We start from the raw sequence: 18,153 nt of genomic DNA, 5'->3' as shown, positions 1-18,153 counted from the left end.
ATTGTGTTTTCAGACTTCAGAAATACTGAGTATTTTCAGCATTTTTTGATCTTTTCATTTTGGAAACAAATACTCTAGTTTGACCTGCTTCACTCCTACCTGCTCTTCCCATGGGATCTGACTCTCTAAGTTACTGAATGGCAAGAAAATGAGGCTGGGGAGAGAGAAAGAATAAAGGCCACATTGGGTTTTAATTTTGTCATTTCAGAAACACTTGAAGGGTGTGACTTAGATGGTTCTTTATCCATTCCAAGACCGAGTCCAAGTCACGTCTGTTTCATTGATGGGCTTTCTCGTGACCAACGGTGGGAATTTCTCACACAAAGAACGAGTAGACAAGGTTCAGGCGAAAGATCTTCCCCCTTTCTCGCTGACAAGCCACATGCCCTGCTTTTTGTTCATCGTTCTTCCATGCTCGTCTGGCTGGAGATTAAGATAGAAATGGAGTCGATTGAGAATTATTTTAAAAGCACAAAGGCTGTTGTTAAAAAATCTCGGCAGAGTGATTTTTTTGTTGGCCTTTGAGGCTTCCGAGCAGCAATTCCAGGGAAGGACGGCTGATGCAAGGGGGCAGCAGGACGGCTCTTGGTGGCGATGATGCGTCACTGGATCAGGAGCTGGGGCGGAGTATTGTGTTATTTCCTCGGAGCCGAGGGGTGCATCAGACCGGCAGCGCGTTGCTCCGTGAAAAGCAGGGGGGGGGGGGGGGGGGTTGCTGGAAATATTCCAAAAATACAAAGAGACGGCAGTCGCCGGGGCTTGGCGTTGCCTGGACGGGCAGCCCGGGTCCAGGCGGCGAGGGGATGAGCGCCGCGGCTCAGACCAGGACGGCTCGTTTGCTGCACGGAATTGCCCTGCTCGAGAAGTGGAGGGGCGAAGGATGGAGGCGGTGAACGGGACTCCAGACATGCGCCGCCAGCAGCCGGCGGAGAAGAAAAAGCTGCACCGGGCGCCGTCTCCAGCCCGACCCAAGGCGCTGATCCGCGGCTGGTCGGTGGCGAAATCCAAGGGTGGCCCGGGGGGTCTCAAGCCGGGGCTCGGCCAGTGCCGCCTGTCCCGGCACGGCGCCGGCCTCAAGGACGTCAAAGCGCCGGCGGCGGGAGGAGGATCCCGGGCCGCCAAGGGGGAGTCGAGAGGCAAGAAGCCGGAGCGGGGCGGCGGCGGCTCCGGTCAAGGCGTCGCTGCCGGGAAGAGGAAGAACTCGCGGGCCGGCGACGGGCAGCGAGCCCCGGCCAAGCCGTCGGCCGCCACCGACAGCAGCTCGGAGCTGTCAGACTGCCCTTCCGAGCCGCTGTCCGAGGACAACAAGCCGCCGTCGGCCGACACCAGCGACAGCGAGTCGGCGCGGGGAGCCGGCGGCTCCGAAGCCCCTCTCGCCCGGCGGGGGGGTGCCCGCTCGCCGCCGCCGCCGCCGCCAGACGACCGGAGCTGGCCCGGGGAGGATGGCTCGCTGGCTTCGGCCAGCGGCCAGTCGGACGGACCGTGCGGCACCAAGTCGCCCGACAGCCGGCTCCAGGTCAGCAACTCGCTGGGATTTTCGGATTTCAGCGAAGAATTCGTTGACAGCCTCCAGGAGGAATTCGTGAAGGAGATGGATGAGCTGCGATCTGAAAACGATTACCTGAAGGTGCGCAATTTCAGCCGCGGGGACGGCGGGTGGGGGCACAGCCGCTTCTGCTGGCTCTCAGCCCACCTGTCTTCAGCTCCAGGAGCTGCCTCTCTCATGTCCATGATGGGGTGGCGTCCCCGATCTGATGGTCCGACCTCATCCTCCCCCCTCCTGACTGCTCCTTCAGGAAATTCCTTTGTCGAAGGAGATCCCCCCCCCCCCCCCCTGAAAAAGTTTCAGCTTCTCCATCATCAACTTTTGAGAGAGAACATTGTTTTATCCTCTGAAGTTTTGCACGGGTCTTGCAGACTGGGAGGTGACCCTGGGCACCTTACACTGGGGCAGTTTGTTCAGTGAGAGATTGTCCTTGCAAACGGTTCTCTTGGAAGCAACTGGCTACCTGTGGAGGCCGTGAGATGAGATTTGGTTGGTGCTCGATCGATATGTATCAAATGTAATGACACATTTCCTTGACTGTTGAAATATCAGCCTCACTTTTTCTTAAAAATGAGGCTTCCACCTGCTCTTCAAATGACTAGATCTGTTGTAGAAGGTTGTCTTCTTGCCTCTTGAGAAATATGTCTGGTGTCCATCCCAGACAGTTGGGCGCATCGGTGCTGAGGGAGGGGTTCTCCACCAAGGGGGCTGTGTTCAGAGGAGTCTGGATCCTGAAGCTAAATGCATTGTTTGAAGAAGAGTGGTGTAGTTCTGAAACGAAACCCACACAAAAGCAAACTTGCCATTGAGTTATTGTCAGAAATTGCTGTGTGCAGATTGGCGCCTTGGTTTCTGACATGAAAGCTTTTTCTGACATTAAACTTCAGATGTATCCCAAGGTTGTAAAATACACTAAACAATAAATACTAGGTTCCCCCCACCACCAATCCACGATAATCCTAAACTCTCTTATAGAGTCATTATGACTCTCACAGGAAGAGGGAGGTGACCGCATTGCAGTCGTGTGTGCTGCCCCACCGCGAAATCCACGGTACTCTTACAGGTTCTGCGCCATGTACCTCCACGAGGTCCTGCTGGAAACACCCACCATAATGATAATGCTGACGGGTGGCAAAAACCATTTCCCTCGAAGTCCTACGTGACACAAGTCGAGCCGGAGGGTGACAACAAGCCCAAAGACAGCTTCGACAGATCACGTTTAGCTTTCAATCCAGGCACGGTGACTTAGGTGGCCAGGGTCTGCACAACATTGCTAGAGAAGTTCCGCAGCAATCCATCCCCAGAGGAGCACCGGGGACAAGAAAAACTGCCATCTCTCAGTGGCAGAGATTCAGAGCGACTAAGGGCCACAACCCGTGGAGATCCGGGAACAAAAACTCCAGCCGTTGTTGAGTCCCCACGATATAAATGGTACTCCAACAGTATTTACGTTGATCGAATCCAAGTCTAGCTGACCCACCTAGTCGTGGAAGTCTTTTTGGCAGGTTAGATCATAGCCTGCCCATTGACCGGATGTGGTTCCTAGTAGAAGGGGTCCATTTGGCAACGTGGACGTAACACGTTAAACTATGAAAAATGCACTACGTAGCATTTCCAACTAGCCTACTTTATTATCAAATCCTGTTCATCCATTGCTCTACTGTTTGCTGGTTGACATTAAACCAGAAATGCCAATTTAGAATCTTTTTATATTTGAGTTCAATTTCCTGACAACTTCACCTCATCTAAATTCATCGAGAGTGATAATTGTCAAAGGCATTTCTATTCTGCCAATTCTGGTCTCTTGTCCAACCCAGACACTGGAACATTTCCTCTCCTATGTTTTGATACATGTGGCAGCCTCCTTTACACAGCTTTTGGTAAACTATCCAACATCTTTCCTCGTGGCTTGGTGTATTTTGTCTAGGAACATTACCATGAATCTCCTCATGATTTCTACCATGTTTAAAAATGAATAGTCTTGCGTGGCATAGTTAGAATTGTCAAAAGTAAGTGCTAGAACTTTGGAATTAGCTACAAGTAACAGAAAATATCAATAGTACTGCACCGTTGGTTCTTCATTTAATTCAACCTGTTTTTACTAAGCATCGGTTAAACTTTGTGCAGTCAAAATACCAGTCTAGTCAGTATCTGCTGAGAGAAGAGAGGAAAAAGCTTGACCTTTCAAGTTTATTAGAGTTAGACACGCACAGGACATCTGTACATATAGTCAGGACTGTGGAGAAAAAAGAACAAATGAAGCTCTATATCACGCAGGAGAGATTAAAAGACGATTGGGATGCTGCTGTGATGGAACAAATAAAGAAAACTTGGAAATGAATAGAGCAGAGTCATTATCAAGAAGTGTTGAGTCCAGAAAAATGTATATAGCCTAATTAAGAGATTGACCATTCTTTTCCTCTAGCAGGTTGGAGGGTCAGCAATGGAGGGGCCTGGAAAATGGAAGGCAGATGTCGGAATTCTTAAAAAAAACTGGGAATGCTGGAAATGTACAGCAGGTCAGAAAATATCTGGTGAAAGAGGAAGAGCTAATGCTTTGGTCAGATACTCTTCATTAGAGGTCATGCTTCTGAACTAAATGCAGATGTTTCACAAAGTGGTCACTGGCCCAACATGTTATTTTGCCAGAGTAGCGAGATCATCTGGTAAGCCATGACCGTGTACTATCTGGAAGGAAGCTCTTTAGCCTGGAAGAAATATTTGTAGTACTAGGTAGAAAGGAGGATAAAAAGTAAAATCATTCCATCAACTACAATGGCACAGGAAGGTACCCAGTGAAGAGTAGAGATTGATCAAGGAGTGGCCAGGATGGATGTCACAGGTTGGAGCATCTCTCCAGAATGTGCAAAGGACGGTAAATGCTGGAGGTGCAAACACGATTGGAGTTTAGACATATGGTATGATAACAGGCCAACGAGTCCAATGTACACCCAATTAACCTACACCCCCGATATGTTTCGAATGGTGGGAGGAAACCGGAGCCCCCCCCCCCCCCCCCCCCCGGGGAACACCCATGCAGACACAGAAAGAATGTACAAACTCCTTACAGCGTGGGATTGAAACCCCAGTCCCGATTGCTGGCGCTATGCCACACCCAATGATCATTAACTGTGGAGCCTGGTGGGAGAGAAGCCAATAGAGACCCTACCCTCGAGGGGGATGGAAGAGTTAATAAAGTGCAAGAAAGTAGCAATGGTTATTTTGGTCATCAGTTGAGGAAAGCATATAGCTTTGAAATTTGAGATGCCAACATTTCACGAGCAAGATTTTCCAATATTTTTACCTGCTCAAAAGTAATTAGCCTCATGTTAACAACTGAAAGGATCCAAATAGAAAAGCACTTTATGTAATTATTTTCTTAGCCCATAACCATATCATATGACCCATTGCAGGCATAAGCAGGGGAGGGCCAGTATTCCTGAACTAGCATGCTCAGTAAAAGAAGTTTAAAATTGCTTTAATTTTCTTTCATATTATGTATCAGCATCATTCTCAAATTATTTGTTTCATGCCACACATTTAAAAATAACTAAATTATTCAGGAGTCTCACTGAGTTGTGTGTCATTCTGAGTTATCGAAGTACTCAATTTTAAGACATGTATAATTATAAAAGAAAGCATATACCAAAAATATGTCTAAAATAAAATTGGGTTAATTGTATCATTAAAAAAAATCTGAAGAAAGGCTTTGCAGTCAATGCAAGGCTTCCAGCAAATATTTCCCCTCTTCCCCCCCACCCCATAACTTCACACCCCACATTAGGGTAGAAGGCTTCAGGGTAAAGGCACACACCAACAGGCTTAAAGTCCATTTCTTCCCCTCAGTTATCAGGCTCTTGAATGAGCCCCACAACAGTGCTTGGTGCAAATTGATCCCTTCATTGAAATCCTCTGCTCTCTGTAAATTGTACTCTTTACGCAACTGCATAAATATTAGAGACAGCCTGCTGGCCTGCTCACAGAAGAACCCTTCTCACTGTACCACGTATAATGTGACAAATACATGTTATTCCAACTTTAACTGTTACTAGAGAGCCACAGCATGACAGAGCAAAGTGACTGATATTTTCAGGAAAATATAGATCAACACTCTGCAGATGTATTGACACCACTGTTGTACTGTCAGATAAAATTCCTTGATGTTTTGCAAAAGTACCTTGTATGGTTCTTGCTGGAGACAAGTTTACATTGAAAAGCCTTCATACTGGAGGCACAAAGGTAATTCTGTAGGAAAAAATTTGAGAATAAAGAATCCCTGTCTTTGCAGCTTCTGTGACTGCTGCGTGGTAACATCCCATCTGCAACCAGTTGATCTCAACACATTTGCATCGTCGGTCTCAAATGTGCTTGGGTGAGAGATTTTAAAAAATTCACTTCAGATAATTGGAAAGATAGAAAAGTGGATTTTTCAGTTATAGTTTCTGTGCATGGAATGGTATCGAGAGTGATCATTATTGCAATTTGCGCTCTTGGATCATTGTTTTAACCCTGCATACATACATTTTCCTTTTGCTGCTTTTTTTAAAATGGGATACATTATCTTTATTTCGTTTGCATTGCCTTGTATCATTCCCCCCTCCACCCCCCCCCCCCCACCACCAATGAACTTATTTATCCAGCATTATAAACATTATATTGTAACTATTAAATCAAGGTGGCAGAATCTATATGAATTTTTTTCTCTCTGAACTCAGCATTCCAAAATAAGCCATTTGTAAAAATTCTGCAATGTTGCACAGTAATGTCAATGAGCTGCATTTAACATGTAAAGCTGCAATCCCGTCTCTAAGAGTTGCAAAGTTTGGACTAATAAGCATTTTGCTTTCTACAAAACAACTTTTTTTTCCATCTAGCATTGAATTGAAACATTAAAAAAGCATAATTTATTTCAAAACTGAATTCGAGGCAAGGTAGATTTGCAGGTCATCTGAGCTGACAACCAGTAGTTACAGATGTAACTACTGCCTTACTTCCCTTTTCCCCAGTGTGGATGCACTGATGAACACAGTAAGTACCAATGAGTTGGCTCGTGCATTAGTTTCCCTGCTTGTCAAGATTTTATTATTTTGTTGTAATGGAGTAAATTATTTTCATTTTGTACAACTGCCTTTGTGTGTCTACCCTGTCCCCAGTGGGAGGTCATTGGGCAGTCTGTATCCTTAATTTCTCCATCTGTGAGTCAAGGGTGGTTTTGGCTAATTATGCAGTGTCAAGGCTTTTCTGCTCTTCTCCCCTCCCCACCTCATTCCCTGAGAGGCAAGTGGACCCTGAATGAGTGACTGGGATATTTTGTTTCAGTATGGTATTTGGATGGGTGGGAATGTACAAAGTGGCAAGAGGTGTTTGGGAAGGGAAAGTTTTTGAGAGGTAGCAGGGTCTGAGTGGAAAGTCCGCAGTTGGGATCCTGGTCCACTATAAATGCTAAATTTTGGTCTCATGATCCATTTATTACTATCCAATTGTCCAAGGGCAACCCATCAAAATGATGTTTTTTTCAGTCCTCAATACAAAAATGTGCAAACACACAACCAGGCATAATACACAGACAAATACATATGCAGTATATGTGCAGTGTGTGTGTTAGATACACACACACACACACACACACACACTATTAGTTCATAAATAGTAGAATCTCAAAGGGTTAGTATGAGGGGTTCATTCAGTTGTTGATGAAGGGCCCAATCCCGAATCATTGGTGATGTACCTTTATCTTTGCTATATGAAGTACACTGTTTGACCTGCTGAGTTTCTCCAGCCTTGTGTTTTTACTTCAACCATGATGTCTGCAGACTTTGGTGTTTTACTTTTTTCATTCAGCAGTTCACTGCCCATGGGAAGAAGGTGTTTCTCAGCCTGGCGGCTCTGACTCTGATATCTTCAATGAAATAAACATCATGGCATTGTAAAGGGAGGTAAAGAATGCAGGGTTAAGTTTTTTTTGAAGTCTCCTTCCTTCAATGGCAATGCTTGTTGGTATTGCTTTGCTATGTTCTGATCTGGTTTGGGGATAGTTCCAAAGCTCCTCCTCAAACACTGATGACAAACAAGCAGTGCTAGATCACCACTTGAACTTGGTTGGTGGTGTGGCAAATTTGCCAAAGGTTAATGAGCAGGGTGGGTGAGTTGTAGAAGATGTCCTTTCAGTCAATCCGTTCTATTTTATGCCAGGAGAAAGGGAATTGAAGGTGAGCTCTTTAGTTTGATCGAACAAGAGTTACCACGTTTCAGCCCTATCCTCTGCCATGTTACATAATCCCTGGGTCCTGACAAACCAACTCACAAACCAAACTTTGTTTACAATTGTTTGCATTTCTTGTTTCTTGGTTTTTCCTTGTTTAGATTCACTGAGAATCTTAACACAGTAGAATCCCTGTTAGCCAAAATTCAAGCAACCGGCAAAAAAAATTGCGGAGAATAAATAGGTAAAAAATACAGAAGTTTAAAATTGGAGCCCCCTAGTGGTTGGTTCAACAATCATGCAACACACTGCAGTCTCAAGCAACCAGACAATTCATTTATCCGGCATCTACCAGTCATTCTCAGTGAATCTAAACACCCCATAGGTGCCGGATACCAGGGGTTTTACTGTACTGATGTACCATCAGTGGCTAATCTGACATTTAAAAGCGTCTTATTTATTCCTTCACTATCTTTGTACGTACTCAAGTCATTTTATGGCCATCAACAATTATTTGTTAGTCTCTGGATGTGAAGAAAGGAAAGTGATTGCAAATTGTCCAGAGCAAAGCTTCTTTAAGAAGCAGGGTGATAATGACCAGATAATCTGTTTTAGAGATGCTGATTGTGGGATAGATATATTTCAGGACATGAGGAATAGCCTCTGCTATGTAAAATAGTGCTATGGGATCTATTCAGTTCAGCTGAAAAGGCAATTAAACATCTCTGCCAAGAAGTACATTTGTGGCTCATTTCAGTACAGCAGCCTTCACCTTGATACTCAACATTTTTGGGGTGAGCTTGAATTTACTTCTGATCCAGGCAAGATTGTCATCAATTAAAGCGTGGCTGACAGCAATAAGACTTATTATTAGACATGGCATGACATAAATTATTTTTTGGGATGGATTTTTCACTTACTTAGATCACATCGGGCTAAGTTTTGCTGAAAGGGTAAATCCATGTGAATGATGCATGATATTCACAATATGCAAATCAGAGAGCAACTTGTAATGGAAAAGAGATACCCCAAGGATTATGAATTGTAATGGGTTGCTACAAATTTTATGCTGTAGTGCTGTTGGCCTCATTAAGAAAGCATTGTGCACAAAAATTGCCCGTTAAATTCACCACAGGATGTCTTCTAATAATGAAAAGAGTATAATTTTAGGAATGTAGAAATTAGTTATGACTGTCAATTTAGCTTTGCTTCTACGCGCAAACTTCTAAATGTGGGACTGGGTTTAGTTGTGAATCATTCTCTCTTCAACATTGGAGAAGATTGCTGAATGAATTGAAGTGGTCTAACAGAAAGCTCCTTACCATTTATTTAGGAAAATTAAAGATGAGTACGAGGTGCAGTTTACAGCATTGCTGCCCTTTGACAATTGAAAAAAAGAGAATGGTGACCTTGTGACAAATTAACTCGCAAGGGTGCAGGGTGACTTTTAAAAACAGATGTCAATCACTATTGGATGCTTGTGAAATAGACTGCAATTTTTAAGGTAATTTTTCCTCCTGACATTTGCACTTCATAAAAGCAATGTTTAATTTCCTTACAACTGAAGAATACATCTTGCAGCCAAGTTTAGGATGGCCCTTGTCAATTAACCCCACACTTGGCATTGAAATTCCACCCTGCAGGAAGTGGGACGTTCGAGGTCATTTGCCTCATTCTGCCTGCCTGTGCACAAAGCCCAAATGAATGTGCAGCTGGTAACACCAGGCAGCAAGAAAACCGACACTCGAGTCTGTTTGCGCAATGTCGACAACTGAATTGCTGCCACTTGGAAGATTTCATTGCCTTGTGCTTTGTTGTTCCCGGGAATTCAGTTCAAAAACCCTAAAATTCTCGAGCACGAGGTGTGATTTCCTTTCATTAGTTTTGATTAATTTTTTTCCAATAAATTGTGTTGTCTTCTAGTAAAATCGAAAGCGTGGTGAATTGTTTTCCAAAAATAAACTTAATTCACAATAAATTATTTACAAAAAGCAAAACTGTTTGAAGTCTTTTCACATCCTTAATGTCATTTCCATCAATGTACATTGTTACATTTATTCTCTATTTAGCACCACTGTGGCACCTTGTTGCTCTCCCCACCGCTGTTGTTTGAGGGGCTTCCCCTCAGTCCCAGCTCCTCAATGCCCAGTAACGGAAGGACTCTAGACTGTGATCCTTCCCCACAGTGCCCTCGCGTTGGCTGTGCCAAGCCTCAGTGCATCCCCCAGCACGTACTGCAGCCTGGAATGTGCCAGTCGGCAGCATTCCCTCACTGACATCTGCATGGGCTGAAAGACCGGCGAGTTTCAGGCAGACCAAAGGGCATCTTTCGTGGCATTGATGATCTTCCAGCAGCTTTGATGTCTTTCTCTGCATGTATCCCTGGGAACAGCCTTTAAATCAGAGAGTCCTCTGTCACAGGGGATGAACTGTGACATGCCCCCTTGCATCTTCTCCACACACCCTTTGCAATTCTGCAAAGAGGTGTGCGACTCTCTCCACTCCACCGCAGTCGTAACGTGCATTGTGGGTGATACCTCTGTTGTACAGCTGGGAAAATTGCAGGAGGCAGTGACGTCTGTTCTCGTGCAGTCCCACTTCTCAGTGGGATTTCATAAATGCCATTTTCTTATTTTAGTGATGCTTGTTCCTGAAAAGCTCCCCTTGCACAATCACTTAATTGCCTTTCAAGCAGCCATAACATTTCAAGGTTATGAGCATGAGTTTTAAATCTGGCTAATGTTGTTATTCATCTTTGCATCCAATCTGAGAGATTTGCCATGGCCAACCAGTAGATGAATAGTTCTGAATGTTTTTCATGTAAATATACATTTTGTGTATTGTTCAATCAATATTTTCCCAGAGAAGCCAATGTCTTTGTTTACATCATTGTGGTGGGGTGTACCCTTGTTGGGTGAGTGTTCAGTATAGCAGCCAGAGTTCTAGACCAATGATCCAAAAAGAATTTCCAGTCTCCTCAAGACAGCTGGGCAATTTAAATTCAAGGAACCAAAAAAAATTGGAATTGTAGATAGCTGCAGCGATGAACCGAGAATTTTGTTGTGTAAAAATGCATCTGGTTCAATTAAGTCTTTTGGGGAGGAAAATCTGTCACCCTTGCTATTTGTGATCTATGTGTGATTCCAAGTTCACCAATTATGGTGATTGATTAATTTCCTCCACAGTTCAGGGGGAATTAGAAAAGGACCACAAAATCTGGTGTTTCTGGTGACATCCACAATCTCTGAATGAATAAATAACAAAAAATTATTGCTGAGAACTTAACGGAATAATGGAGAAGGAAGCTGAGTGTGGTACGATATCACATCAGTTTCTAATTCACTCCCCTCATGTGACTGAATGTTGTGGGGAATAAAAACATGAGAAACTTGAGTTAAATGTCAAGATCTGTAAAATAATAATTACATCTTCCACTTGTATAGCTCAAATAATTGAACATCTGGATCAGTTTCTCTATTGTTCCGTGCAGCTTTAACTGTTGAATGGCTGTTAGTACACTTAATGTTAAAACAAAATAAAAACACAAAGCTGGGGTAACTCAGTAGGTCAAACAGTGTACTTCATATCATAAAGATACACAACCAATGTTTCAAGCTTGAGCCCTTCATCAAGGTATGAGCAAAATGTAAGCAGGTGCCTGAACAAAATGATGGGGAGAGGGAGGGAGGAAGAGGGGTTGGGAGAGGAGCACAGTCCCAAAGGCAGGAGGCTACCAGTGGATGAGGGAGGGAGGGCACACCCGTACATGTAATGTTGTTTATTTCATTTCCATTTATAAATGGGCTGGAAGTTAAAATAATCAGAATTTTCAATACCTTTTTGAGGATTGAAACATCTGAACATTATTGCACTGCAGTGGATTCACGTTATATGGGTCATTACAGAATGTGTTTTCCTTTCATTTCCTACCTTGTTTCTTGATTTTTAAAACAAAATTTACTGATGTTTCCTGATGTTAGGATGAAATTGAAGAACTTCGAGCTGAGATGTTGGAAATGAGAGACATCTATTTGGAAGAAGACGTGTATCAGCTGCAGGAACTGCGTCAAGAACTCGACAGAGCAAACAAGACTTGTCGGATCCTTCAATACAGATTGCGAAAGACTGAGCGAAGAAGTCTCCGAGCAGCTCAGACGGGTCACGTTGATGGAGAACTAATCCGAAGTTTGGAACAGGATGTAAAGGTACTTATTATAAATATTGAGCAATTTTCCCAGAAACTTAATGGGACTACATGAACATCTTTGTATATTTTTTTTGTATGGTATAAATATAATTTTTTTAAAATTTTCCCATTTGTTTTCCTGTCTAATGTTTGTTAATTTTGTGGCACGATGAATTTGGTCAGGAAGCTTCCTGATGACAACTGAACTTGCAAGGAAGTTTACTGAGTGTGAATGCTAACACTGTGCAATGAAGTGTTGAATAGCATTTTCAAAAATCCTGTTCTGTTAACCATAATGAGAGTATATTACTTGCTTGACCAGCAGCTGGCAAGTGGAAACAATTGCTTGGAAACTAAATTTTAGAGTTGAAAATAGTAAGAAAATTCATAGTTAAATTGATTCCGTGATTGTCTCCACTTAATATAAATGTGAAAAATTAGTTGAACAGCTCTTCAATGGGCTTTAAAATTAATTAAGAAGAAAGCACTCTGTACTTTGGAAAGCAGTGGCTGTGAGATATCTGGAGTCAAGACCTGTACAAATTAGAGACGAGTTTTGGTTACTAGTATCTAAATACCCCATCCAGCCTGTGAAGGTTAAAACCTTGTGTTTTTGATTTTTGTTAATTTTATGACTATCCCTTTAAGGATAAATTGCTTTTGTAATGTTACCATAGTTACTATGACGACATGTTGTAGTGTCTGGGCTAACGGGGAGCTTATGTTCAGTCTTCGAAGAACCATAGAGGAGGCGTAAGCATCAAAATACTTTCTTTGAATTCATCTTCTTATCGTCTTATATTAAACATCATTTCATTGTAATCATCTTAATTTTGATTTAACTGTTTAAAGAAGAAGAATATCATTATCAATATACAGAATGCTTTATTGACTCAAGTTATGAAACTCTTGATGCGAAGTTACGCAAAATGTTTATATCAACTAATTAAAGGCTACACAGCCTGTAAAATGCCCCAAATTTTTAAAAATAAAATAATTGATGAAAGCTGTTTTAGTCCAGTGGAATTCTGCACAACTAGTCATTAAGTTCCACAGAACTTCAGGTGTTTTGTAATAAAATATAAAGATGTGAAAATTGTATGAGAGTCACATGTTGGTCATCAGACAGCTGGGGAGTTGGTTCTCACTAGACCACTTGGAGTTCCGAATGAGTTGCTTAATGATTTGTAAGGTTTTCAGGCACAAAAACCACAACAATCTATGTCATCACCAACTGGGGGCTTGAGCTTTTAGCAGGAACTACTCATCTTGTAGTCCATCGAAATCAGCTTCAAACTCAGCATTCGTGAGCAGTTTTCAGAAACTGGATATCTACACGGTACCTTCCCACAGTTAGTATTTCCTTAACAGACAGCACAGTTTTTGAGACATTCCCATTTACTTGATGAATTTTTCACCAACTGCTCCAGCCATGTCTTCCCCCTCAAGACATCCTGGAGCTGATTCTCCAATCCTTAGCATATCCACTGTGAAGTTTTGTTCTTGGCCTCATTTTTTATTTTTTTATTTTTCACACCATAAACCACACTGACCAAGATACATACATTTTCCTTTTCAAATATATACAGTGTCATTTTCTCCCCCCCACCCCATCCCACCCTCCCTACATCCAAAGTACAAAAATCTAAGACACATTAAACCAGTCAAACAATGTTGTCATTCAATAAAAATAAACAAGAAATTCCACTGAGTCAATTATTTTCCTTCTCCTTTCGTTAATTTAGGTGGTAGATGTCCCCGGTAGGTTTTCTCTATTATCTTTCATGTATGGCTCCCATATTTGTTCAAATATTTCAATATTAATTATTTCTTAAATTATATGTTATTTTTTCGAATGGAATACATTTATTCATTTCTACATACCATTGTTATATTCTCAAATTATCTTCCAATTTCCAGGTTGACATAATACATTTTTTTGCTACGGCTAGAGCTATCTTAACAAATCTTTTTTGTGCACCATCCAAATCAAGTCCAAATTCTTTATTTTTTATGTTACTTAGGAGGAAGATCTCTGGGTTTTTTGGTACATTGTTTTCTGTAATTTTATTTAATATCTGGTTTAGATCTTCCCAAACTTTTTCTACTTTCTCACATGTCCAGATTGCATGAATTTATCCCATTTCTTTTTTACAACGAAAACATCTGTCAGATACTGTTGGGTCCCATTTATTTAACTTTTGAGGTGTAATGTATAGCCTGTGTATCCAGTTATATTGTATCATACGTAACCTCGTATTTATTGTATTTCTCATCGTTCCAGAGCATAACTTCTCCCATGTTTCCTCCTTTATCTTTATATTTAAATCTTGTTCCCATTTTTGTTTAGTTTTACCATTTGTTTCCTCATTCTCCTTTTCTTGCAGTTTAATATACATATTTGTGATAAATCTTTTGATTGTCATTGTGTCTGTAATCACATATTCAAAGTTACTTCCCTCTGGTAACCTCAGACTGCTTCCTAATTTGTCCTTCAAGTAGGATCTCAATTGGTAATATGCCAACACTGTATCTTGAGATAGACAACAGACTCGCCAAGGCAAATAGCGCCTTTGGAAGACTACACAAAAGAGTCTGGAAAAACAACCAACTGAAAAACCTCACAAAGATAAGCGTATACAGAGCCGTTGTCATACCCACACTCCTGTTCGGCTCCGAATCATGGGTCCTCTACCGGCACCACCTACGGCTCCTAGAACGCTTCCACCAGCGTTGTCTCCGCTCCATCCTCAACATCCATTGGAGCGCTTACACCCCTAACGTCGAAGTACTCGAGATGGCAGAGGTCGACAGCATCGAGTCCACACTGCTGAAGATCCAGCCGCGCTGGATGGGTCACGTCTCCAGAATGGAGGACCATCGCCTTCCCAAGATCGTGTTATATGGTGAGCTCTCCACTGGCCACCGTGACAGAGGTGCACCAAAGAAAAGGTACAAGGACTGCCTAAAGAAATCTCTTGGTGCCTGCCACATTGACCACCGCCAGTGGGCTGATAACGCCTCAAACCGTGCATCTTGGCGCCTCACAGTTTGGCGGGCAGCAACCTCCTTTGAAGAAGACCGCAGAGCCCACCACACTGACAAAAGGCAAAGGAGGAAAAACCCAACACCCAACCCCAAGCAACCAATTTTCCCTTGCAACCGCTGCAATCGTGTCTGCCTGTCCCGCATCGGACTTGTCAGCAACAAACGAGCCTGCAGCTGACGTGGACTTTTTACCCCCTCCATAAATCTTCATCCGTGAAGCCAAGCCAAAGATCTTGAGTTATATTATATTTATCCTTCATTTGTTCAAAGGATAATAATCTATTTCCTGAAAAACAATTTTCTATTCTTTTGATCCCTTTTTTCTCCCATTCTCTAAAGGAAAGGTTATCTATTGTAAAAGGGAGTAACTGATTTTCCGTCATTATTAGTTTTGGTAATTTGTTTTATTCCTTTCTACATGAATCTTCTTCCAAATATTGAGCAGATGATGTAATACTGGAGAACTCCTACGTTGTACCAATTTTTCATCCCATTTATATAATATGTGTTCAGGTATCTTTTCCCCTATTTTATCTAGTTCTAATCTGGTCCAATCTGGCTTTTCCCTTGTTTGATAAAAATCTGATAGGTATCTTAATTGTGCGGCTCTATAATAATTTTTAAAGTTTGGCAGTTGTAAGCCTCCTTGTTTATACCATTCTGTTAATTTATCTAGTGCTATCCTCGGTTTCCCCCCTTTCCATAAAAATTTCCTTATTATTTTCTTTAACTCCTTGAAGAATTTCTCTGTCAAGTGTATTGGCAATGCCTGAAATAGGTATAATATCCTTGGGAAAATGTTCATTTTAATACTTCCTATTAGTGTTAGTGGTAAATCTTTCCAATGCTCTAAATCGCCCTGTAATTTTTTTCATTAATGGATAATAATTGAGTTTATATAGATGGCCGAGATTTTTTTTAATTTGTATACCAAGGTATCTTATTGCTTGCTTTTGCCATCTGAATGGTGATTCCTTCTTAAATTTTGAGAAATCCGCATTATTCATTGGCATTGCTTCACTTTTATTTACATTAATCTTGTAACCCGACACTTCTCCATATTCCTTCAATTTCTTATATAATTCTTTTATTGATAGTTCTGGTTCTGTTAAGTATTCTATAACATCGTCCGCAAATAAACTGATTTTATATTCCTTGTCTTTTATTTTTATCCCTTTTATATTATTTTCTGTTCTTATCAATTCTGCTAGTGGTTCTATAGCTAACGCGAACAATAAGGGTGATAGTGGGCATCCCTGCCTTGTTGATCTGCCTAAATTAAATTGCTTTGATATATATCCATTTACTGTCACTTTCGCCAATGGCCCCTTATATAATGCTTTAATCCAATTAATATACTTCTCTGGTAAACTGAATTTTTGCAATACTTTGAATAAATAATTCCATTCTACTCTGTCAAAGGCCTTCTCTGCGTCTAAAGCAACTGCTACTGTTGGTGCTTTACTCCCTTCTACTGCATGAATTAAGTTAATAAATTTACAAATATTGTCTGTTGTCCGTCTTTTTTTAATAAATCCAATTTGGTCTAGATTTACCATTTTAGGAACATAATCTGCTAATCCGTTTGCTAATAGTTTAGCTATTATCTTATAATCTGTGTTAAGTAATGATATTGGTCTATATGACGCTGGTGCAAGTGGATCTTTCCCTTGCTTTGGTATTACTGTAATTATTGCTGTTTTACATGAATCTGGTAAGCTTTGTGTTTTGTCAATCTGGTTAATTACTTCCAGGATGGAGGGAATTAATAAATCTTTCAATGTTTTAGAGAATTCTATTGGGAATCCATCTTCTCCTGGTGTTTTATTATTTGGTAGTTTTTTTTAAATTATCTCTTGTTTTTCTACTATTTCAAATGGTTCTGTTAATTTATTTTGTTCCTCTATTTGTTCTTGGCCTCATTCACGTTGCACATGGAAGGGCATCTCTTGAGTGAAAGGAGCTCCACTGGGTCATGAAGGAGAATTATTTGATTGTGTAAAATCAAATGCTTTGAAAACTCCCAATATTTTTTCAAACATGTTGTCTTTGAAAGATTCAGAATGGCCTTTGTAGCTTCAATGAGATGTATTCAGGTTAGAAATTCTACTTGATAATAGTGAATACTGGTAACAATCTCAGAATACTACCCCTCCACCATCACACTTCTCAACACCAGACTCATTTAAGGACTCATACTTTTGCACTTTATTGATTTTTTCTCTCTCTCTCTTTGTATTGCAGTCAGTTTGTTGACATTTCTTTACACGTGTACATTGAGTGCAGTTTTTTTTTGCACTACCATGAAATGGTAATTCTGCCTTCCCATAGAAAAAAAGAATCTCAGGGTTGTATGTGATGTCATGTATGTACATTAGCAATAAATCTGAAACATCCAGAACGGCCTTTATCCTTCTGAGTGCTTCAGTGAGATGTATTCAGGATAGAACTTCTACCTGTTAATAGTGACTAACAGTTGTTGCAGATTTCTTCCAGTTTGTACTTCTAAATTCCCTATTGTGCTGTGCTGATCCTTTTGTTATTTGCGAGTACTATGGCTGTTCTTGTTCTGTACGTCAAGATGGCCCAGTTAAACCAGATTGGATTCTCAGGCAAATGTAAAAAGTCGTCACTTTAGGTTTGAAGACCTTCCAGTGGTCTAGAATGATTCATTCAGTTCACTCACAAATTTAAAAGTGAAAAAAAAATGAGCTCAAAGCATTCAAGCAGGATAATTCAGATGTTTAACATATTGCTTTAACTTGAAGCATGAATGGTTGCTGTGGCATAGTTATGCCTGATCACTATAGGACTGCTAGATTCCTAGAGTCCTTTAGTTATCCTGAACAGACAACTGAGAAATCCATCAGGCCATTTGTTTATGTTAATGAAGACCAAAATATAAAAGGGTTCTTTCCAAAGGCAATCTTGGTGATTGAGGCAGACTTGGATTCATCAAGAACTGCCAACAAAATGTAAATGGTGAAATTCACCAATTACCTCTTCCAGTATAGGCAAGGGGTAATTGTCTTGCACTACTTCTCTGACCCTGCCGAAATTCGACCTCTCATATCCTTTATGGGCGATTACCAGGAAAGTTTCAGTCAGCAAGAGTTAGGGCTCCAAGTTGTTTATTTCCCATTTGGCAGGCTGCAATGTCTCATGCCACCT

General features: G+C 41.4%; 1 protein-coding gene across 4 annotated transcripts in view; it reads left to right on the top strand.

The window, feature by feature from the left end:
- Positions 1-705: 705 nt before the first annotated feature.
- mtcl2 (microtubule crosslinking factor 2) overlaps positions 706-18,153 on the top strand; it is a 77,361-nt gene continuing 59,913 nt past the window's right edge. For all 4 annotated transcript variants that reach the window (XM_069883996.1, XM_069883997.1, XM_069883995.1 and 1 more), the window contains exons 1-2: positions 706-1,627; positions 11,729-11,953. In XM_069883996.1, the coding sequence (XP_069740097.1) occupies positions 881-1,627; positions 11,729-11,953 (972 nt within the window). In that variant the 5' untranslated portion in view covers positions 706-880. The remainder of the gene's footprint in view (positions 1,628-11,728; positions 11,954-18,153) is intronic.

This window comes from Narcine bancroftii, chromosome 6 (genome assembly GCF_036971445.1).
Source record: "Narcine bancroftii isolate sNarBan1 chromosome 6, sNarBan1.hap1, whole genome shotgun sequence".
Classification (NCBI taxonomy): domain Eukaryota; kingdom Metazoa; phylum Chordata; class Chondrichthyes; order Torpediniformes; family Narcinidae; genus Narcine; species Narcine bancroftii.
The sequence above is the reverse complement of the archived record's forward strand: the minus strand, read 5'-3'. Positions and strand labels throughout refer to the sequence as shown.